This window comes from Accipiter gentilis, chromosome 7 (assembly GCF_929443795.1).
Source record: "Accipiter gentilis chromosome 7, bAccGen1.1, whole genome shotgun sequence".
In the NCBI taxonomy this organism is placed as follows: Eukaryota; Metazoa; Chordata; class Aves; order Accipitriformes; family Accipitridae; genus Astur; species Astur gentilis.
The window spans coordinates 7990510-8016019 of record NC_064886.1 but is presented as its reverse complement, the minus strand read 5'-3'; the positions used below and the strand labels follow the sequence as shown (position 1 = coordinate 8016019).

General features: G+C 37.8%; 1 protein-coding gene across 1 annotated transcript; it reads right to left on the bottom strand.

Moving 5' to 3' along the window:
* Positions 1–196: 196 nt before the first annotated feature.
* Positions 197–23990, bottom strand: DGCR8 (DGCR8 microprocessor complex subunit). The gene is made up of 14 exons (XM_049807008.1): positions 23847–23990; positions 17134–18131; positions 16539–16701; positions 14932–15074; positions 13914–14196; positions 12049–12246; positions 10509–10610; positions 8451–8549; positions 7144–7226; positions 5877–5977; positions 5323–5429; positions 4976–5103; positions 4451–4564; positions 197–4097 (listed from the first exon to the last, which is right to left on the bottom strand). The coding sequence occupies exons 2-14, from the start codon at positions 17854–17856 to the stop codon at positions 4014–4016; spliced, it is 2328 nt and encodes a 775-aa protein (XP_049662965.1). The 5' UTR covers positions 17857–18131; positions 23847–23990; the 3' UTR covers positions 197–4013.
* Between the last annotated feature and the right edge of the window lie 1520 nt (positions 23991–25510).

The window sequence follows — 25510 nt, the reverse complement described above, 5'->3', positions numbered from 1 at the left end:
AAAGTTTGAATTTAATTTCATTCCAAGGGATGTCTAACCACGTAAACATTCAATTCCTTACCAAAAAAGTTTAAGTACTTCCATGACCAATGAGCCTGTACTGATTTCTGTTTAAAAATACCTATGGCAATTAAGGAATAAAAAAGTTCCTTTTTCTAAGTATGCTTAAGCTATCATAATACTGATCACACTGGAGCACTTTATAATATCAAAGTTTATTGCTCAAAACTAATTGTCTGAAAAATACACATGTAGTACTCAAAAGACCAAACACATAGGATTATATGATTGTGCAGAAAAAAAGCAAGCAGAGGCTCAGTGAAAATGAGGCTTTATAGTTGTACCAATTTAGCACTGGCATCAAGCAACTGCACCCAACACGATCCATACAGCAACCATTGTTACCTACTTGGGCAATAAGAATGAATTTTGTTTTTTCACTTTCTCAGATACACATCAGAATACTGTAACTGATCATTTTATTTGGTTAACAACAGCATGGCTTCTTGCACTTCACATTTCTTCCCATGGAAAGTTAGGAGGCTATCACTTCCTGAATTTTGCTCCAGAACCAAAGTACAGTCTAGAGAATTAATAAGATAATCATGATGCTTTTAAATACTTGGATGTTACAAATATTTGTATAAAGCCTAACAGCATCACAGGAAAGTGGAAGTTTACATACAACAGTTAAGTTTATGCATAATAGTCTTTCCAAACTTCTGAGTACCCAACTACTTCATCAGTTTTGTTTAATAAATACGTAAGGAAAAGCTGGATGACTGGTGTTTAAATAGGTAGCATCTGACTATTCACTGGAAGTCACAGTAAGTTTTCCATCAGTACCATAAAGATTTGAATGCACACTAATTTAATCCTTAAAGTCAATATACCACACTTTTGTCGAGAAGCACATAATATGCAAAGCAAAAACCGTCTAATTCCCAAAGGATGGAACGGTTCTTAAAAATACACTCCATCCCTATAAAAATACCCATCCTCCTCTGGATATAGAAGGGATAAATAACAAATATCAGTGACAAAAGCAGCAGTTGTTTTATGCATTCATACAATCAAGATCTAAACCTTTACAGCCGATTACCTAGAAAACACACAAGAGTTACAAGACAAGTTTAGGATACATCTTGAATCACACTGTAAGTGTTCATGCAGAAGCTGAAGTTAATGCAATGATCTATCCTCTATCACAGCAGCTCGTGCTTATGTGCAAATGCAAGACTGTTACACTCCAAACAATAGTAAACATTAAAACACAAGAATACTTCACAATGACATAAACAGCAGTTAAGTTGTTTGTTCCAGCAGTTATTGCGCTATTTTCTGGACATCTCTCCAGTTAAAGGCTGCAGCAAGGTCTAATACCATCTTTTTTTGTTTGTTTTTGTTTAGAATGCATAATATACGTTCTAGGCTTTGGTTCACAATGAAATCTCTGGATGTTTTAATTAAGGGCAATGGTCACCTTGTGATTCTGATAGTGGCAGACTGAGGTAATACAGCAATCCTCTTAAAAATAATGAAAACAAATTTGTAAGTGAGGCATCTCTGGATATTCTGCAGGTGACCTGCAAATGCATTGACATTCTGATTTCAGAAAAATAAGATCTACAAGGGTGATTTGTCTTTTACAGTGCCATCCAAGTACAGATTTTTCTGCTGAAAACACATAAGCTGAAGTAAAACCTACCTAAAGGAGTTAATACATTTAGGCATAGAAGATAAAAGCCCTGTCTTTATGAAAACAAAACAAAAAAAAAAATCAGAAAAACAACAAAAAGAGAGACAAACAGTAATCACTGCTTGTCACTACTGCACCAATATTATATACCCTTCAAAAGATGGAGATTTATTAAAGCTATACAAAAAAAAGCAGAGGCAGTGTTTTTTGTTTTTTGTTTTTTTTTTTTTTTTTTAGATAGGCCACTTCTTTAAATTATAGTTTATGTATAGTCTTCCAACTACCCGTATCCTGTTGTAACAGGATTACAACTCGTGGAACTGAAAAGCTAAATATAATAATAAAAAAATGGGTGAATTCGTATTTGCAGAGACCTCTGAGCATATCACTCAAACACAGAAACAGGTAAGACTCCAAGACTCCTCCTGTTTAACCTCAAACATTTTATGCAACATATTAGAGAACAGTAGTTTGAGATATAAATTAAAATCCACATATTTCCAAAATAATGGGTGATATTAAAAGGAGGTCTTACAATACTGATGCCAATATTGTTAAAATCCAGTAGGCACTAAATTCATTATACTGCAGCACTCTATACATAACATGGTAAAAAAACCCAACCAAAAACCCAAACAAACAAACAGGACCCCCTCCTCCTCGAGTCCCCAGACCACTGTCCAGGTAAGTACGAGGACCTGCAGCAATTACAAAGAACTGACCTCTTTTGCTCCTACAGGAGTAGGAGTGTAAAATGTAGCAGTACAACTCTTGGATAAATCATTGAAGCCCTGCCACCAGCTTGGTTTTGACTCTCTTCCTCAAGAACAAACAAAAGAACCCACAAAAATGGTTCTATGAGAAGACTTACTGCAAACACCCAGTAAAGAACCCCATATGAAGAACAAAACCCACAAAGCAGTGCTTTCACTACAGCCAAAACTATTCCTTCTGTGCTTAATAAAGCCTCAGATGACATAATGAGTACTGCCTGTTTTCTAAGATTGTATTTTATAATAGTTGCATATTTGTGATTTTCTTCTTTATCAGTATAACCTGTTATGGTCTCATTCTACTCATTACTCTATCTCATATTCCAAATCTACATTCTAATTTTCATTGCAGAAGTTACACTTTTTCTTTAAAAACTAAAAAAGTAATTAAAAGAGTAAAAACAAAAACTTCTTAAAAAAACTAAATTGCTGCAGTTATTTCAGATTTCTAAGGGTTGTGTTGTGGTTTTTTTTTCTTTTTTTCTTTTTTTTTTTTTTAAATTCTTTGCTTTTATCCTGCAAGTTAATTAAGACTTAATTGATCAAGTCAGATGTATTCTGACTCCACAAAAATGAGAAATTGTTTTATTGCTGGGAGAAGGGAGTGGAAGGTCTTTAGACACATCATTGGCAAAATATTTTTAGACTGTCAACCACCATCAGCTGCGTTTTGGCTCCAAGCTTTGAAAACAGCCTTTCAAATTACAGTTTTTATTTTAAGCAAATAAATAGGGCCGTATTTTCCCCTTTCAACTGATCTGTAAACTAACATAGGCTCTTTTCAGTTAAAATAAAATCCAATAATTTTCGATATCCAGCCTGTTGCTCTTAACACTACCAGGTATACTTGTTCTTTTCAAGTAATAAAAAATATCTGCATACTGTGATCTTGAATAACTAAGCCTGGCAGGAGACAAAAAACAGAACATAAAGAAACAGCATTACTGGCCTAATCCTATGGCATTAGGAACATTGCTCATCAGTTTCATGTACTTGTCACCAAAGTGTCTTATCAGTGCATATTATTATGTGCTGAAATGCAACAAAACTTTTCACAAAAATAGTTTTAGGCATGTTCATACAAGAAGATGTACATATATTTCTTTTATATATACATATATATGAATGTGTATATATATATAATATCCGCTTCAACCTGTACATAGATATTCTGAATTTCATCCTTAAAACACATCCATTTCAAACAACATGGATGGCTTTCTAGAAAAAAGTGCTTGATTGATTTTATCCTGTGTGAACATGCCTGTCCTCTGTGCATTTGCCCAAGTAGAGATCTTTATGATCAATCCTTTAAACGTACATCTCTCAGAGGTATTAGAAAAAAAAAAAAAAAAAAGAAAAGAAAAAAAGAGAATAGGAAAAAGTAATATTGCCCTGATGATGCAAAAAGAACAATGCATAACTGAAGCAGCTTGGATTTTAAAAGTTATCGTGCATTCTGCAGCAAACAATTTTTAAATAATTGTTGAAAATCTAGTTCCTCCATTTGTGTTATTGCTCCCCACTTGTAAATTTTCTCATTACACATCAACAGTACAGAGAGGTTCACTACCAGGCTGAGCCGATTCCACTATTGTCATCTTGGGTTTCTTTCGTGTTTCCTCCTAAAAGAATATGAAACAAACCCCACCACACAGTCATAAAGAGAATATAATAATAAAACACTTGTTTTAAAATTTTGAACAATTTTAGCCAAACTGGTGTCAATCATTGTGAAAGGCTAACATGCTCTAATGTTAAAAATAAATTTACTGAAGTGGGTAAAATTAAGTTAAAAAGCCAATTTAAAACAGAGGATGAAGATCTCTCTAAAAGTAGCCCCCCCCCCGCCAAAAATCAAGTTTTGAACAGCTCTCTGTGTAAGATACTGTATAAAAACAAGCAAAAATTCTGATCATTGCTAAGTCTGACCCATGGCATTCTTCCTGTTTGTAAATACAAAAGAGCATATACTCACTCTTTCTTGTGCCAGTTTTTTCATTTCTTCCTGTAACTTGTTCAGGATGTGCAGATTTGGCTTGTTCTTTTTGGCATACTGCTGAAGTTCTATCACACTTTTATCAGAGGTTTCCTATTCAACAGAACCATAAGCAAGAACAGGTGAGCTTTTTTGATGGAAAAAAAGTGGAGCAGAAATTTAATCTGTGATAGTTGTATTTCCTTAAGTAATAACATATATTTCCATGAGTTAAATATTGAATAGACTATATAATTTTGACCTGAAAGATGCAAGATTAATGCATTATTGTCAATGGAAGCACTCATCTCATGTTTTGGCAATAGCAAGGTATGAGAATCAATTCAGAAGAATTGAGAACTGCTCATGAAATGCATACTGCCTTTACCATGATAGGGAACAATACTGTTATGCCAAAACAGTTTATCATTAAAGCTTTGTTGTAAATACATTTAAAAACCCAGAAAAATACAAAAGCAAAATACAATCACAAGGTAGGTTACAATCAAACAAAATCATGTTCACCTGTTTAACCATCTTGCTACTCTCTCTACCATACATACGCAAAAGAGAGCCCCAATTTTTCACATGTGGATGCAGTAGCTGTAGGATTTTCTGAGAAGCTAATTGTTTCCCCACTCTCTTATTTTTGCCTGTAAAAATAATCATGAAAATGCGTCAATACTGGCACGTTACGTAATTAGATGAACACCAATGTTTACTTGTGTCATTCAAAACTGAGATGCCAGAGAAGAGTAGAATAAGCACTTAACAAGCTAGATAGCTGAACAAGCACCTACAAAATGGACAACAAATGAGAACAGGAAAAAAAGGAAAGTATTATCAGAGGTCACACTAAGTACTGTACTTACACCAGCCTCGCACCGTGTGCTTGCCACAAGTCATGACATATTCACTCTTCTGATTTTTACCAGGAATCACTTCAAACTTTATGGATGTATCACCCATTCCATGGTTTCTTAAGCACAAACAAAATCAATATCATATACTAAGTAAAATTACAAACATCTGAAGCAGTTGCCGTTATCTTTGACAGTCATTGCAATGGCATTAGATACTTTAATAATAAATTTTAAGAGTTGTTTTTTAAATCAGCAACTTGACTTGAATGCAAAGGCAACCCTGTATAAATGAAAAACAAATATATTTGTATGTCCCACAACTAAAACCTTATCTCAGAAGACAAGAGTCATAAACAGCAAATATAAATTAAGGGAAGATACAGCATTAAACAGTTCAGTCCACACCACATCTCTTATAGCCACAGTGGGTGCAGTAAGCTTGGCCAGCCCTCAAACGTCCAAGTTATTGACAAACACTGTGGGTACCAGCAACCAAGCAAACAACGTGACCCAACCCAAACACCTGTACGCAACAGAATTTGCTCCTTATTCTGCAGCCTTACCTTTTAAGGCACTCATGGAGAATCTGATATGGAGACAAGAGTCCAGCTTTACTGGTGAGTTCATATACCCGTGAGTCCTCAATACTGATATGGTTAAAATACTACGAAGGAATTGAAAAGAGTTATTGTGCTTTTGTGCAAGTAAGACCTTAACACTGTCCTTAACCCTCATTTCTCCTCTGCAACATTAAACAAATTCTGTTACTCTGTGCTTAATACTTAAAGTATTTTTAAATCCATAATGGAGGTATTTACCAACATCATTAAAACTGCCACACCTAATCATATATTTACAGACAGAAATTTAAGTAATTCTGTTAACTCCAACTTTACATTATACAAGAGGGACATAAAAATGGCAATCTTATAAATTCTTTATCATCCCTTCTCCCTCAGGACAAGATTATTTTATTTGTTTTAACTTCACTAGGAAATCCTACTTACCAAAATGCTGTGGTTTAATAAAAGAAAATGTAACAGCTATTGGAACGTTTTGTATTTTATTTTAAAACAATGGAAAAAATTGCCTGCATTTTCTTAATGACCATTTCAATAGTGTAGGACATACAATACAATTTTAAGTTAAAGCAAGTGTACAAACAACTCATTCTATATATTACACTTTCTAAAATGAAACCATTCCTTTCAGGCCAATCACTGATTTTTCCTTTACTGACGGTCTGTTACATGCTGAATTGAAAGTGAACATATCACTGATGAACTAGCTATTTAATATGTGAAAATATAGCACACTCTCTCCACTTAAAACTTTTCCTTTGATTTTCTCAAATGTTGCTGCTTAAAGTCTGAAATTTTAGCTGTCTGATCTGGCAATAAGTAACTTTCATAGCTAAGTAAAAATGTCTCAGAAGCATAGGCACTTTTAGTTCTCACTTGGTCTTCCAAGACGATCACACAAAACCAGACAGCATCTAGCTCTGAACTTTCCAAGGCATCAACCAGAGGATTCTGGAAGCCAGGACAGTACAGGCAGTACAATGTCTTGGAACATTTCAAGTCTTCAGTAAGTGACCTGCTATTTCAACAAGGGGCTAGTTCTTTGCCTCACAGTACATTTTCTGATCAGTTCCAACAGAACAAAAAAAAGGGTTTTCATTGCCATAGATCTTGCTATAAATGAACAATTTCACATTTCCATCTGACTGAGAAAACAATGTTATGAATTTTCATTAATATTTCTGACATTGAAGGTGTAATATTTTTAAAAACAGACTCCAATGACAGTTGGCAAGGAAGAGTTCAGTACCTCAAGTTCTTCACTGTCTTTGGGCTTCTCCTCAGAGGTCTGTTTAACAAAGTCAGGAATAAGGATTTCCAGTGTAGCTCGAGCTGCAGAAAATGATTAAACATCTCGGTAACATTTACTTTAAACAGTGATTGTAAAGAAAAAAAAACAGAATGAAGCACTCTTTAAGCAAGCCTCACATGTCCCCTTGAAACATCCACTCATATAAGAACACAACTTCACAGTCAAAACAGGCATCATCTTTTTGTAAGAAGCATATTCACTTGCAATTTTTAAAGAAAAAAAAAATTCTACTTGTTCAAGTTGATGATGAACGTCTCACAACTACTTAAATTAAGAAGAAACTGCTTTTTTGCAAATGCCTATGAAAGGAAAAAAAATTTATCATCAAGCCTCATTTTAAAAGTGACGTAGAATTCTTAGGACCCAAAATTAAAGAGTTATCATCAGCCCTTAGTTATTACAGCTGAACCCTAGTACTGTATCACTAGGGGACTCAGAACCCTAGTATTGCACGAAAAGCACACCCAGAATTTGCCTAAATTTTCAAAGCAAAATACCTTTTTTTCATGCACAAATAATTCTGGGCTGGCTTTTGGTGATTTAGCTACACTGACTTATTTCACAAGTGCAGAAAGTACCACAGGTACATTATACATCTTTAAATTTTGATAAGTTATTTTTTCTTGATCAGACATTTAAACCTGGACATCAGTAAGAAGTTCTCATGTATCGGGGACATTCTCATTTAGATCTTCATCATTTACATATTTATTGCAGACTTACACAATTAGAACTAATTAATGAAGACAAGTACTTGGAAATCAATAATCATGTAGTTCAGTGCAATTGTTTTATTACCAGAAAAAGAACCAAAACAATAAAAAGCTTGAGGGATTTTTTTTGTTTTTAAAGAAGGGCAAAGATTTACCTTTTGCTAAAATCCACACACCAGGTGTTTACATAGCAGGTGACAGCATAAATCTAAAACCCCCAACATGTTCTTATTGGTTTGATCATTAGAGACAGACGCTCTTACAGCTACTCAGTATACATCAATAGTTTACATTTAAGTTAACATCTGAAATTTCTTCATTGCTTTCTATCCCAGTACATTGTTGAACCTTGGGTTGTCAGAAAACCCTATGCAACAGTATTTATCACTTTTACCAAAAAGACACAAGTGTACCTTCTTTGACTATTAACAAAATGATTCCTACTTACTATTGCAAATATGTCATCTTGAAAGCAGAAATGAAAACAGATAAACAATTCAGCAGTTGGTATTAAAAAAGAAAAAATGTTACCAGCTTTATTCTTGGCAAGTTTTTTGCTGCTGGCAGTTCCTGCCCCATAAGTTACTCCATCAATAATCACTGAGGCTCCAAAAGGTTCACTTGGGTTCTCTAGAAATGGAGCAGGAAAGAAAAAGAAAGCTTTTCAGAACTCCCAGTGTAAAATACTCATTATGAACATGGAATACTACCACTATAAAGATTTGTTTTCTTCTTCATTTCAACTTCAAGAAGGATGGAAATTGTTTACTCTTCAGAAGACTGAAAATTGCTTACTCCAATATATGAAAACCAAAGAATTTTCCATTACCACTAGACTTACCACCATGTACTTCATTTTTCCAAAGTAAGGACTTTTACATTTTAAAAGATCATTTGTGATCTGCCAGAGTTCAAATGTTAATTCTGAAGCTTTTGCATCACTAACACAGTGTAAATACAAGAGCTATACATTCGGATATTGAAAATTCAGTTACAGTATGTAATGCATATATAGGAATAATGTAATTCTGAATAATTATAGATTCCACACTGAACTAAGATGCCCAACTTGTAATTCCTTGGATGGTACTGCAGGACTTAATCCTTTCAAGCCTGCTGTTGAAAAAGGTGTAATTTCTTCCTTCTGTATAAGGTACCCCCAAAAAACCCAGCAAAAGGAAAAACGCAAGGAACGTATGGTATACCACTTCATAAAGCAATCTCAAATGCAGCTAGATAAATCAATTTGACTGGAATTTACAGGGGAAAAAAATCCAACATTAATTTGATTCCAATTATAGTTGCCATATATGCAACATTTTTAGACTCCTGATTAAGCTTCAAGTGCATTCCCCCACAATATTTATCTAAAATAAAATTCTCCCCAAGTTTGTTGTTTTTTTTTTTTTTTTGTTGTTGTTTTTTTTTTTTTTAAGAGCTAGCATCATTTACACAGTCGCAGTACAGCCTAAGTTAGGAACTACCAAACTACCTCTTATACCACTGACACAGAATAAAATTAAAAGCTGTTTAAAAACACAAACAGATATCCACATAAATCCCACACTAATCATGGAACAACATAGTCTCAGTAACTCTTTACGTTACTTTTAGTTCAGCAGAGTGACGCTTCTATTTCTATTCTAATCCTACGAGGAAAACTAGTCAACATTCATGACAAATCAATTCCTACCAACTGCATGAACCTTTTGCAATCCGCACCTAACTAGTAATTTCTCCACTAATGTTAACTATAATTTATTAAGGACCTTAGAGAATAGTCACATAGGACAAATAGTCTACATAGCCAATTCTGGTTTCCATTTAAATTTTTAGCATCAATTTATACATACAAAATTCTCTGAGGATGACTGGATATAAATATGAGCCTTCATGACATAACAATCATAACATACAGTAACTTGAACAGTTAAAGGATTTTGAAACTCCACATATCTCAAAAAAATACCCTATTTTCTGTCAACTGGAAGAATACCAGAACAGAACAAATCCACAAAAATATCTCAAATTATTGCAGCTTTACAGAGGGTACATATGTGTCTGCAGAAATCTTTAAAATTCTTCAAACAGCTTCATAATTGAAGACCTACACATTTCTCTTCAGAAACTATTTGGGTTCAGTATTTAACTTTTTTTTTTCAGGATTCCAATGATTCACTAAATCAATGCGTGCCTTACAGTTGGATTTTATGGACATCAATGACAAGAAAACTGAGCAAATATTAATTGTGCACAGTGAGCAAAACTGTAATTGCCCATATTTCACTGATGCATTCTTTCAGATGCAAATGAGTTGCTTGAGTTGCTCAAATCCATTTTCACTTACGCATAGTTTTCAAAGTGAAAACCTATACTGTTATTTTAAATGTAAGACTGCTCTTATCCTCAAAAGCCATGTTTAAGATACAGAAAACGTCTCCTAGCTAAAATTTGACTCAAAACAGACTTTCAAGACATTCCCTAGGAAAAATGTCCATCATTTGATTATTATTTTTTTTTAAGATATCCAAGCATAACATAAGCCCTTCAAAACAGCATGTGGTCGATTAAAAAACTTAACAGACTTACCACATTCGAAGAAATTGTAAACGGGGCGAACCTTTAGGACTCGTTGCATATATTCATGCAGTATGCAAACTTCAGACTTCCCATTGGGATTAATGACAAATTCTGCAAAAAAAAGATGGGTGGAGGGGAAGACAGCTAAGTAGTGCCAGTCTTTAAAAGACAATTTCTACTACAAAGAAATAAATAAATAAATGACAAATTACTTATCCACGGGATAAGTGCCCACTCAAATTAAATGCAATGCTGTTGAATCAGACATGGATAATTATGACCTCAAATTCCATTTTCTCTGAAAAGATATTGAGAAATAGGTCTGAGAAATTCCTGTCAACAACTGGAATTGCACTAATTACAAGTTAAGCAAATATTCTACATTCAATGTTTGCAGTCCCATGGCCTCTGGACCTCTACACACAGCATTTTTGGCAGATAACATCAATTAGAAATCCTCTAATTTGCTCCTAAACACATGTTGTATCTTCCTTCTAACAACAGGCACATAGACTTCAAATCCACAAATCAGATTCACTCCATTTCTGCCCCCCCCCCCCCCCCCCCCCCCCCCCCCTTTAGCAAGCCACAGATCAGGTCACTGTCCCCTTGCCCTGAACGTGCTGGTTTTATCTGAAAGGTCCTTTCTTTTTTTTTTCCCCTGCAACAATATTGTTAGTGAAGAGCACAAACCCCGCCTCGGTGGGCACTACGGCAGTATGGGAGAGAAAGTTAAGTCTTAGATAGATAAAGTGCAAGTTAAGTCCTTGATTTAGATAGCTTCACTGTGGCTCTAAACTTAGAATTTAAGATAGTGTATTAACTAAAAATTCAGCTGCACTTCCCTGTAACAGGGAATGGTCAATATGCAACTCATCAGCTTTAATTCTGTTAAAGAGAAGAAACCCAGAAACACGACAATGTACAAAACAAGAACAAAAAACAAGAACAAAACCCAAACCACAGGTCTATAGACATTTTAAATATCAGGCTGCAGTTGAACAAACTATTATGGCTACACAGCCAACACAGATGAGAGCTAATTCCCCCAGCTTCTCATCAGACACGATATCCATTCCTCACACCACAGGACACAACTGCACACACAATTCCTTCTTAACTGTATCCGTCAAACTGCTTAAAATTTTTATTTTTAATTGTAGGTTTTAATCTGCATCAATCTGGCATTTGTAACCAGTCCCTAATTTGGGACCAATTAGAAATGGTACAAAACTGAGAAGGCAGTAGCATTGAGTGACTAGGCATGACTGTTTTCAGCAACAACCAACAGTAACAAGTAGCTGAAGGTAGTAACCAGTTAACAGGACTGCAACCTGGAATAAAAATCCTTTCATTTAGGAATTATTTTTTCTAATAGGAAGAACATTTTGACAGTATTTTTCCTTTACTATTAAATATGATGGATCCAAGAATGACGAATTCTAGAACAAGAAGAAAGTAGACTTATTACACGATTTTTTTCAGTCAAGCTTAGAACTGTAATTAGTCTTTGATATAGAATAATTGAACTACAGGTAGACAAACTAACCTTTCTTCGTAGGTGCATCTTGCACAGACAAGGTAATGAGTTTCTGATTGGCAGGCAGAATAGGCCGCTCAGATTCTGCTTGCTTCCGCTTCATTTCACGATTGAATTGCCGTCTCTCAGCCCAGGTTCTGAATTTTTTTACGGTAACTTGTTCAAAATCAAAACGCTTTTCAAGATAGCGTCTAAAATCTTCCAGATCTAAGAAACACAAGCAAGTTACTCTCTCTACTTTGCCACTGAGCAAGCATTAAGTTCACTATTTCCACCGTTTTAAACATGTTTTTTTTTTTTTTTTAGACTAGGAGCAAAAGTAACATAATAAAGGTTAAGACACTATTTTATACTAACAAAACTAATTACAAGTTTTCCTGTTACTGGGTCAAATGCAAAACATTTGTGCAAACTGGAAAACAAAACAAGAGCATTTTATTCTGTCACTCAAATATTTTACTAAGCCCTAACCAGCATAACACCCAACACAATTTGTAACAAAAGCTAGTAAGTGTTCTACTTCATCACCTATTCACCTTCTCATTACCTGAAGCATTACCTCATTACCTACCAGTAACAGTAGTTAACGCTATTAGCCTCAGTTTCCTGAAGCCTAAACTGACGATTGCTGCCTATTTATTAAACAGTGTACCATGAAACACTATATAATGATGCTCCGTAAGTATCTGCTGGCCTCTAAACAGAATTTAACACGTTCATTTTCACATACAGAGTACTAAAAGATTGCCCCCCTTGAAGTACAGCTGCTTCTCCTTTATAGGATATTTCTGCAGATACAATCAGCAAAAATAAAGAATAGCATATGAAGATGTAAACAAACAAAAGCAAGCTGCTGGTATTGTTTCCTTCCACAAGGAATTCCAAATGCAAGTCATGCTTATACTTGATCACTCAGTATTTTTTTCAGTAATACAGAACAGATCCTATTTAAAGAGAGAGATAGACAGGTAAACTTCACGTAGAAAATAAGTGCTTACTGGTTTTAGTTTTGCTGCTAAATATTGATGATTTTTTCTTCTTTTTTTTTTATAAAATCTTTTGGCATGGTTTTGGGACTGAACAGGACGTGTAATGACAAGGCCAAGTTTTGCGTTTGAACACTACAAAGTTAAGTGGTAGCCTACAATCCATATCAGTATTCTAAGCAGCAGTAATTTACATGGATGGTACTCTCAGGTATGTAGTTGTGGTAAGTGGCACATGACCTTTCTGTCCAAGTTCCTCTAAGTTTGGCAGTGATTTTGGCGTGACTTCTTCAGGCAGCTTTTTGCGTGAAAGCTATCACACTTGCATAAATAAAATAATGAAGCATCACACCTCTTTGCATGAGTGAAATTATATTTGCTTGACTTACTCTGCTAAACTTGTGCAAATAAGCAAATTTAGTTTAACTGCACCATTTATCTTAAGAGATCATACTGAAAATAGATATAATTCAGCAAATATAGAGACTGCATAGAAAAGCTCATTTAAAGAAGTCACACAAACACACTTGACAACAGCAATTCATATGTACCCATTGACTTAATTGATTCTTAAACTGAGGTAAAGCCTACAGGACTAAATTTCCAAAATTTTCACATTTTTGTGTGCAAAACCTTTGCACATCGTCTCTCAAGCCTTCAGAAAAATTCTCCACTGTATGTTTCTCTTCCTGTTAAAATAAAGATTTATTTCTAACACTGGATCTATTTCTTCAGATCTCTGCATACAAAAAACCATGCAGAAAGACAACTAACCACTTGATCTCAGGCAAGATACTATTCAATTGCCAACTCTGGAATAAAGCATATGTATCCCAAATGACGTTACCCCAACCCCAGCCAAGAAAAGACTCCACTTGCCATACATACCTACAGATTCATCTTTACATACTTCAACTTTGGCCTTAACTTGTCCTAAGGCTCCTTGTGCTGCATCTCCCCCTGAGGGGTCTTTATCATCTAAAGGCCCAGAATCAGCAGCAGTAGAATCTGGTTCTTCTGTTTGGCAGTCCAGTTCTGAAGATTTATCTAGGTGCTTTACAGGTGATACTTCCCCATTTGGGGTTATGTCATTGTTTTGTTCCCTTTCCTCATTTTCCTTCATTTTTTTGTAATGCAAGCAGGGAATGCTACTAAGGGGAGGATCATGTTTCTGCAAATACAGAATAATGTAGAAGGTTTCAGTACCTCAAGGTCACCAAAAGCAAGAGCAAAACTCAAAAATAAAAGATGTAATCAAGGTAGAAGTTACTTTTATTTAGTCTAGGCTCAAGCTTCTCTTTGGTCAGCAATCTTATTCTTCTCAAGATCTGAGTACATCTAATCCTACAGTATATCTTGGCACTGTGTAACAGTGATACTAACCTTCAATTGCATTTGCTGTTTTAGATCCAAACTATATTCTGTTCAGTTACATGCAAATACTACATGCTTTCATAAAATCCATTGAGCTCTCTTGGGGTTTAAGCCCATGACATTAAATCCAATTTCTTCAGATTCCTTGGGTTCATGAACGTCACATGCTTACTTCTGCAAACGTGGACCATAAGCCGCAGCTCAGGCTAGTTTATAGCTACAAATAAATGCTCTAAATATATTTCATGGTGGAATAAAACCAGCATTTTGCAGCCATATGCTAGAACAATAAAAGCACCAAATAAGACCATCTCATTAATTTTAACTGCCCAAATTCATTGCAAAAATAGAAAAACAAAACACCGCAAGAAAAATTGTATCATATATTCAGAAACAGAGGAGTTTATTTTTCAAGTACCTTAATTCTAACACTGGAAAGAAGCCTGATAAAGTAGAAAAATAGTCAACTGTTTGCAAGAACATATCTAATTTTTAAATCTCAGTAAGTATTTAAGTAATTGACAGCTCTCACCCTTATGCTTCCTGTTCCCAAGAAATAAGGTCTAGACCAGGTAACAACTCTAGATTCTCTGTGCAGATATACAGGAATGCCCGAGTTATGGAATGTCATGATCCATCCATCTGGCAAAGGTTCTGTAGGAGGGCGGCCACGACCTTTAAAGCAAAGAGTCACTTTAAACTTGGATAGACTGCTTAGAAGAACAGAAAAAGAATCAAGGTTTTTTATTTTTATTGCTTTTTCTGTCTCAAAGGATAAAATGACACTGAAACAAGACTTTTGTAGAAAGATTTTGTTTTAATAAAAAGGCATATGCTTCTAACCCACATTAAATCCTGCAAAATTATAGATTCCATTATGTCTTCAACTGAAAAGCAACAGTAGCACTAATTTTATGCAGACTGATTTGTTCATTTCACCAGTGAATCTTCTCTTCTCTTTAGTCTTTATGTATTTATATCCTCACAAGCACCACAATATTTAATGGAAAAATCGTACTTGCTTTTGAAACAACTGAGTTTTCCATTAAAAGTTTTTGCACTTGACACTCGGGGACAAATTTGCACTGAGACACCACTATACCCACAGAACCAAACAGCCAGCAATGAGTTAGGTTGTAAGCTAAGACTCTCCTATTATATTTTTCAGCATAAGCACAATACAAACCAGGATCAAGTCTACAAACCTTTATACTTAAATATCTTAGCCATCAAGAATACTACTTCTTCCAGAAAACAAGACTGAAATTAGAGTACAATAAGCCAATATGAGGAATCACAGAGCAAAAGAAACAATATTGCAGTAAAATGCTTATGCTCGCATTCAAGTTAATAATACACAGCCTCACTCCTTTCTATTCCAGAAATCAGAGAATGCTCTCACTCCTTTCAGAAATCAGAGACCAGACTCATCTTAGCTGTGAACTTCCTGGCAATCCTGTGTTAGTATAAAATTTTTCAGGGAAAAACTGTTTGGTTTCTTATTTCAGAATATAGTGAAGCTGAAAAATACTCCTCTACAGCAGGTTCAAATTTCAGTTCTACTTCAGACTATTTTCAGTTACATTCTTCTGGATTGGTTCACATTCTCAGCTCTTCTTTATTAGCAGTTTGTAACATTTACACAATGAAACTGGATAAATGTAAGCCACTGACTTTCCTAATGATTTTTTTTAACCTAGTATTGCATGCATAAAGGCTTCACATAGAGCAATTTCAACAACAGAAGTTATATAACTAAAGTAAGAAAAAATCCACAATGACTACAGTCTTCAGCTGTTTCACTGTACTGGAGACAAAAAAAAAAAAAGACCATCCTTGTTCACCTCCCCATCACTGCGGTAACGTTCTTCATAATTTTTCACAAATCCACACACTAAAATACAGTCACATTACGTACAACAGAGGAAGACCAAAAGCACTCCCCAAAATCAACTTCACTATTCAGGAATGCGAAAAATCATATCCTATAGTAAGAAGCCTTCAAACAATAAAATTCTGTAACATACTAACTATTTCACAAGAATTGCTATCCTAAACTTTGCTTGCTGATATACTTTTGTTCTACAGACATAAGCCGCACAAAAAAAAGTTATAGATATTTAATGAACATTAACTTACTTTTAAGTACAGTTTTAATTTTGGTCATCATTGGTTGCACACTTGTTTCTCCATCAGACTGGTGATCACTTTCACCACCATATTTCTCATTTTCTAGTCTCCTTGTTTTGGGTGCTCGAAGACCCTCTTCCAGCAGAGCATCCACATCATTATCAAAGTCATCCTGAAAGAGACTTCATCAGACACTATCCTTCTGGGTCTACTAACTTCCCCTTCCCCTTGCAAAGAAAAAGTATACACAGAGAGAAACTAGAAATTTCCAATGATTCCAGTAAAAAGACTGAAAAATAAGAAAATAAGTTTTTTTAAGTCAGAACTGGTATTTTTCATGATAAAATGAGCTGCAATTGTGCAAGAAGCCTTTTAAATGTTATTTTTAAACAAGACCATAGAAGCTGCCACACAACTTACAAGTTTGACCAAGATAATTTACAAAAGTTCTCAGCCAATGTTCTGTCTCTGAAAATTCTGCATTTTTGACTCAAGTACTGCACATTTCTAGCTAGATAAAGACTGTTTCAGTGAACATCTTTGCATATTTTTTTCTAGCCACTTGGAAACCTCTTACACACCAAAAACGTGTGGATTTACTTACCTCATATGAGTAATTCAAGGTTTCTTCATCCACTTTATCTCTTTGAACGATTGCTTTAGATGTGAACCCTCCTCCTTCTTCATCTATTTCCATCAAATTGTCGGTAAAATCTTCTAGCTCATCCAGAACTGCATATTCCACTCTCTTTTCCTGATCAATATCATTTTCATCATCCTTCTTGTCATCATTTTCACCCCCTATTCCTACAGCTTTACCATTACTACCACCGAAAGGACAAACATGCAAATCCCCATTGACATTATTAATACCAAAATCTGTATCTGCCTTATAATCCTGCTCAACTCCAGTGTACAGAACTTTCCTATCTTTGCTTTTGCAGCTTTCTGTAAAGCTAACACTAATCTTTACATCTTTAAGTAACTTAAGATCTGGGGTGAACTTTCGAACTGAAGGTGCATGACGAGCAGTTCTTGGGCTTTGGTCACTATTGTTAGGGTCTATTATAAGACGACTTTTGTAGCAGGCAGATCCCTTTGTGAGAAGCTGTGTTCTGCAGATACTGTGCGTGTCCCCAGCAGGGGTATCTGACTGTCCATCACCACCAGAGCCAACGTCCATTACCTCTGCGTCACTGGACGTTTGCAGGGGAGGTGGTGGAGGCTGTTCATTAGGCGGCAGAGGTGGGGGACAAGTATGATTCTCCACATTCATTTCTCTTGCAGGTTCTTTAGGGAGGGGTGGTACGTTTTCGTATCTCTCCATTTTTAAAACTACTGTTTAAAAAAAAAAAGCTTTAATAAATGTTTAGATCTATATTCCTAACATGCATGAGTCCATCAAGATTGGTTTATCATGTTCTATTCAATATGCAACACTGATGATTCAGTTAAGCTGACTACATTGTTCTTTTCATTAATGTAGACAGCTTTCAGAATCACTGTCTCAATTATTGGAAATCACAATGCATTCAGCTTAAATAGCTGAAGACTAAGACTGCATCTTCATTGGACAAGCAGGTCTCCCTTTCTTCCTTCAACCTACAAGAAGAAGAAGAAAAAAAAAAAAAAAAAAAAGATATTTGTCACAGAAAAAAATGGAAATAGCACCCCAGGCAAAAAGAAAAAATGTCACTCCTTCCAGCATAAATTTCAAGTAGAAGTAAGAGTGACATTTTTACAGTGGGTCTTGATACCATCTTGAATGAGACTAAAATTAGATTGTTTTTACTCCTTGATCTGTATACCAGCACAAGAATTTGCTAACACATAGCTGCCTGTATAATGCGTTGACTATCTCTGCTTGGTTAGCAGGCAGGGCATTAAGCATGGCATTTGTAGGGACCAGACTAAAAACTGTGCATTTTGGGGGGATTCTCCCATTATTGAAAATAACCTGGTATTCGAGCCATACTTACCCACAGAGCAGAAAGGATAATGAGCTTACAGTTTAAGACAATCTGCAAAACCAACAAGATTTTAACAACTATGGTCTTACAAGACACATGGCTTTTTGAGTTTAAGTTATTAGATATTTTTGAAATCTCACTGGAAGCTTTAACAGGAAATCTCATAATTTACTAAAAACTCACACAAAATGACTCTCTAGATAACCAGATATTAGACATTTGATCTTATATTCCATACTACCATGGGACTATATATTTGTTATATATGAGGAAATCAGGTACAGATACATAGCGTTAAAGTTCAAATGAATTCTGGAAGGCATTTAGAAGCCAATGTTTTAGGTAATTTAACCTGGCAAAAATATTCAATTGCTCTAGGAACTTTTACAGGGGGTGGGGCATGTGTGTTTGAGTTTGGTTTTTACATTAAGTGGGTTCTTTCTACCATGTCTATGATGGCTTCTTCAATTATACTTTTGTCATCTGTGCAGGGCTATAAGCACCTGGGGAAAGGAAGCTTAATTTCTTACCTGCTATTTGGTTTCTCCAAGTCCCTCCATGCCACCCCCAAACCAGGCTTAAATCTTACTACCAGCTAGAAATAAAGCAGCGTTACTCTGCCCAAGACAGCAAGCTGGCTGAATCTGCTCTTTTCAAAGTATTTCCAGGTAGTAGAGAAAGTCTACCCAAGTATTCTAGAAAGATAAGCTCTGAGTCCTTAGTGTCACTCTATAACATTTGAAGGCAACAGGGCAGAATGTCTGGGTTGTCATGAGGGACTTAAGAGAAGCCAAACATAATTCTCTAACATATCTCCATGCAAGCCTGGACATAACAAACCAACAGCAATATCCAAACACCAACTGGGGCAAGGCAGGAAGCTGGGAATCGGGAGTTATAATGGGATCAATTAAAATTCAACAGCATACAGAAGCTACCTACCTGGAAGCTGGAAGAAAGCAAAGTACACAACAGAGCAAACTCTTTAGTGATTTGGCAATAAAGTAAGTTTTGCTGGGGCAGCAGAATAGTTCATACTTTGTGGTGGTTTGGATTTTGGTGGTTTTGTTGTGTTTTTGTTTTTTTTTTTTTTTTTTTTTTAAATATACTCAAAACTGTGACATATTCAAGACACTGAACTTGACATGCATTGTAGAATTACTTAGGAAAAAGACTCCATTTTGATAAAAGCTTTAAAATAATCCCATCTTCTCTGATACAAACATATTACCTTCCAGAACAAAAACCAGCTCATTCATCAGTAAGACAAGAAGTTCTATATATTTAAATCCATTTCGTTCTACAAGATGGTCATACAATCACCCAAGCAGTGATCAATTCCTTCTTCTTTCAACAGGTTCTGAAAACACCTACTGTTATACAGAACACCCCTAGAAATATATTTGTCTAATAACCTTCCCCCTTCCTCTTCTTCAGATTATAACAGAAAAAAAATAATGGTGAACGACAAATTATTAAGTTCTTCAGAACAAATCATCAGTGTCTTCATTGTTAATTCTGAACAAAAGAATCAAAAGTCACAGTACAAGTTTGGTAACTCCTGGAAACTAAATGCCCAAGTAATCTAATTTTTCCAGCTTACAGTCTTTAGAAGACTCTTGAAAAGAGCAAACATAAGTAATTTACACAGAAATGAAATACTGGAATTGGTGGTCTAGAATCTGAAAGAGCACTACCGTCCCATATGATCCAAGAGCTACCTGGTGCAACTAAAAAGACTATTTTTGACAAATCATAAGACATGATCGTGAATGCAGTTTCCACATGCCTGATACATGTCCTGCTCCTACGCTAAAAAGTATTTTAACACCACCAATGTCAAACACAAGAAGTTAATCTTCACCTGCCTAGGTTTGGTAGTTCACTGATAACTACACCTCTACTCTTTGCAGAAAAGGTGTCTTGTTATTCTATTCGAGCACTATTAACAATGAAATTCTTGTTGTCTTCCCCTTTTTGTTGGCCTTAAAATACTGAACAGCATACCAAATCACTGCCAGGTGTTGTCTACTACTCAGTACACATACTGTGACCAGAAAAACTACTAGACCAAGATGAGTTTAAACTAGCTTTTGCATTTCTAGCCATAAACCTGCCACATCCTGAGGGTAAGGTAACAAGAGTCTGGCAGCTCTACAGTTACAGTGGGCTACAATACCTTCCTATAAGCTACAAAAAGCCAGGGAGCAGCACAGTAACACAGGTCCAATTCCCATCTACTTTCTTGCCAACTGATGTTACAATATGCTTTTTATATCAAGGGCTGGGGGGGGGGGGGGGGCGGGAATCAAAACCACACAACAAAACCAGTAAGGATTTTCCCTTAGATAGCAGGTATTTTAAAAGAAAGACAGAAGAGATGAAACCTAAAAGGATGAGTTAGATGAGCCTGTAGAGCAAAAACAGCCAAAGGGAGCTTAGATCAAGGGAACCCAACCACCACATATAAAACCAGACTTAGCATACCAGATTATAAAATATTAGAATACAATATAAATTAGTCTGCCTATTGTCATCCTTAACTAACTTGCCCTGAAACAACAGACTTTATTCTCCAAGGCTCCACCAAGTTCCGTCAACGGTTTCCATAAGGACTCCTTAAAAATATATGGAAAACCGTTGACAACTGCAACAGCCAGTATAAAATACTGAAGGAACTCTGGATGAACTCCTGAAAATATGAATGCACGGTTTGTGTTCTGCAGATCACCAATACACGGAAATTTCACATTTTTAATTGCTTGCTCTTATTTTAGCAGATCATTTGAAGAAGTTTCATGTCACAAAGTAAACTCAGAGAAACAGATACATGGTAGACATCTAAATGTAATGTAGTAAACTGCACAGGTCCCAACAAAAGCAGTGTCTTGGCTTGGTTGTCTTACATATGTTCTCTGAAGGCAGAAAGTAAAAAACCCACCTACTACTCTGTTTAATAAGTACCACTAGCTATTCCCACAATTAGAACAGGGGTGGGAAAAAGTACACAGAGAAAAGGGTATCTCTTTTCAAGACAGGAAAAAACCAGAATCTTAAAGTTTGTAACCAGCACTGCCCAAACTCAAAAAGGAACTCCCCTCCCTGTATAGCATGTCAGCATTCTTACAAGTGAGTTCAATAAAGAATGTGTTTGCTTCATGAATACCTGTGTCTGCAATCAGGAACAAGGAACAGCATACCACAGATTCTCTCTTCAAAAAAATCACTTTTAGAAAGAAACTGGATTCCTTGTCAGAAACTGCTTGCTTCACATTCAGTGGACCCCAAAAGGAAGAGTGGCTCAGAGCAAATTCTCCTTATTCGCTATCCAAATACAGTCCTCCTCCTCATTCCAAATGGCAACTCTGCAGAGCAGAATTTATGACATGGATCATACTTGAAGATCCACTCCACTTTAACCCTTATCAAAGTAATTCCTCACTCACAATCATCTACTTTCTTTTTGTTATACCCATTGCATCTTTTTGATACATATAGTCCTAAAAATAAGTTAATCCTATTTATTATCAACTGCTAAAAAACCCCTAAAACAAGAATTTGTTTTCTTCACATCAGAACAGGAGGTCTTAAAAGAAAAATATTCGGCAAGTTAACTACTACATACAGGAACTCCTTTCTCCCCATTATCACCTTTAGAATAAAAAGATTCTGAAGGAAACAACCAGCTTGTGTAAGTCACCAATGCAGTTTAAGAAAACACAGTCAGGGCCCAACCATAACATTATCAGTGGCAAATACAGACAAGGCTAAAGAACTTCTCTAGTTCATAAGACTTAATCCCACTTCAGAACAAAGAGTTCATAGTTTTGGAAAGGCATCCTCAGAAATGGCAAAGCAACTGCTGCTTTTATAGCTTGACCAGTTTTCTGGCAGGGTTTAGATGGTTTCAATTAATCGTGTCAAACAGAAAACCATTTTTTAAAAAATCTGTAAAACAGAGCCTTGGAAGCAGAAAAAAATATTCTTCCTTTTACATCTCAAATAGTTTCTTACTTGTAAAGGAAAGCAACAGACATCAGGAACCAAACTCCCTTCTCATATTCTAAAAAAGCAAAATAATCCTGATAATCAAAAGGAACTGTCCAAAAGAACTAGAGACCTAACTCCTTATCCAGAATTAAAAAGAAGAACAGTTAAGTTTAACTACCTAAACAGAAGGGAGAAGAGGTACACTCACAACAGAAAAATCAAAGATCTAATTCCAACATCTCTAACTCGCAACCTAAGATAGTAAAGAAACTGAATGGGTTCACCCAGCAAGCCCTCAATCCGTTTATGAGGGAGTGATGCCTGGATGTTAGGGGGCCCACCCTCTCAGCGGGCGGGCAGACAGACTTAATATGCAGATAAACCTGAAGCCTAAGAAATAGGTGCAAAAGGGAGAACTCTATTTTTCCAGCCAAAAAAAGGTGAAGAAACTTAGAAGAATAAACCTTTTAGAGACTGAACGAGATAGTTTAGAGGAAGATGTAACTATTTCACTATTAATAGAAGGAACACGTGAAAAAGAATCCTGAGAGTTAAAGACAGACACACCACCTTATCTTTACCGTTCCAACGTACCAGAACTAAAAAAAGTGAACGGGTGTCCGCACACAGGTTGGTAAAGGGCTGCCTCTTCTTCCTAACTTTGTACAAGAGGCGAGACGCTCTTCTCGCCTGTATAAACGGATGCTCCCAGCGGAAATCCTTCCTCTCACCTTCCCTTACCCGAAGACACACACACGTACCGTGAGACACGATGCAGCGTGCAAGCTCCCGCCAGAGCCGATACTCCCCGTCACCCCACTGACAAGTAGACGTGCGGAGTGTAGAAAGACATGGCCTTTCCTTTCCTTCTACTACCCTGAATGCAATTCTACGGCGGGAGCTGGCAGGGATGCGGCTGGGGGCGGGCGGGAAACATCACCACCCCCTCCCCCCCCCAAAAAAAACCCCAAACAACCCCAAACCTAAACAAAACAAAACACCAGCTCTGAGGGAAGGAAGCTCCAGCCGGGGGCGGGGGGGGGGGGGGGAGGAAGCGCCGCACGGCAACACCCGCCGGGTAGGGCAGCCCCCTGCCCCCTCGAGCGACAGGAGGTCAGCGCACTCGCCTCCCCCGCTCGGGGAAAGGCTCCTCACGGTTCCCTACCCGCGGTGCCGGCCCGGAGGCGGGAGGGGGGACCCGCCCGATACAGGCGGCGAGGAGCGCGGCGGGCCGGGCGGCCCCCGCAGGCGCCGCGGCCTGTGGGGACGGAGGGGTTACTGCCCGCGCGGCGGCGATTGGGCCGCACAGGTCCGCTCGTGCACGCCCTCCCCGCCGCCCCACAGAGTCAGCACGCACCTGAGCCATCCCCGGTGTCCCTGCCGCTCCTCCGCGAGTGGGGCGGGGTGGGGGGGGATGGGGGTGTGGAGGGTGGGGGTGGGGGGGGGCGAGCTCGGCCGCCTCACGAAAACCGTCCCCCACTCCGCGCTGCTGCCGCCATCTTTAAACGCCTGCTCCGAGCCACTCCAGTCCCCGCAGGCGGGACTCCGCGCTCGCCGAGCCAATTGCGTTCCCAGCCTCTTCTGTCACGAATTTGAACTCTGGGTAGCCATTGGTACATTCCCCGGCATGTTAACCCGCGCTGCCAATAGAGACGCGAAAGGCATACGCCCTCACGGTACCAGGCCAATGAGAGGGAGGCGGAGGCGGGACCGAGGCGGCGGGAGGGCGCGGCCGGCCATGACGGGGGGGAGCTGCGCCCGGCGGAGGGCGGGCTCCTTTGTCTGGGGGCCGGGGAAGCCGTCGCCGCGGGCGCCCGGCCACGGGGGAGGCCCCGAGCCGGTGTCTCCAGGGGAAGCCCAGCCGAGGGAGGAATCCTCGGCAGCAGGGAGCGGCGCCGAAGGAAGTCGTTCAAGGCGGCCGCTGAGGGGAGACGGGCGGGCGGAGAAGCCGAGGCGAACGGGCAGGGCAGCGCCTTTTCCCCGGCGCCCACCGGCCCGGGACCCGCCCGGCCTTTGGTTTCGTCGCGTCCCACCTAGATCCACGGAGGCGCCTTTCCCCGGGCTGTGTTGCGAGAGGCTAACGCAGGGCCGCTGCTCTCCGAGACGGTGCCCAAGGTCTGAAGTAGACCCTGCCTCGGGCAGGCTCGGGGACCCACCCCCACGGGGGGTGCTGCGTGATGAAACCCAGCTGCGGGTGGCATACATGCGGTGCAGCACGTACCGGCGTGGCTTCCTTGCGCTTACAGGGCAATGGAGAATCGTCCACGGCAGGATTCTTACTTCAGTCGTCGGATGAGCTATAGGCCAGCTGACTCTTTTTGTCCTTCCACCTCAGCTGCTCTTACTTTAAATTGGAAAAAAAATACAGCAGAAGCAAGGGGTGTAGAAGTTAATTGCCTTTTAGCAGAGCTGATGGACTGCTGAACGCTTTTCCTCCCTACACTAGCTAGCTAAAAAAAAAACAAAACCCCAAAAAACCAACAACCTCCCCCCCTCCCCCCAAAACAACAACAACAACAAAAACCCCAAAACACTGCCTTGTATCTTTAATTAGCATAACTACAGCATTACCCCTTTAAAACCGATTTACTTCAAAAGGGCAAATCAAACTAGGACCATCTTTCAAGCAGTTCACAGAATAAGCCTGAAATCTGATTGTTTACACACGATTCCTAAATAATTGTAGAAAACATCTTACACAATTCAGGTAAAATTACTTCTAAAGGGTTAATGAACATTTGCTGTTCTAATTTGTCCTGATACTTTATAATTTGCTTCCTCCCCTGAAACAGAACTATAGTACCTTTTATTGATACACTTAAATTACAGAGTTGCCCCTTTTGTCCTTCACTATCATACTGAATGAAATCAACATCAAATTATCATATCAGTATAACAACATTTAACTGATAAATGTTTTTGTTTGCTTCCATATACAGTTTCAGGATATTTTTCTAGTATTTCACTCATCTCGTGTCTTTGAGATCCCCAAATACTGTTATGAAAGATAACTAATATTTT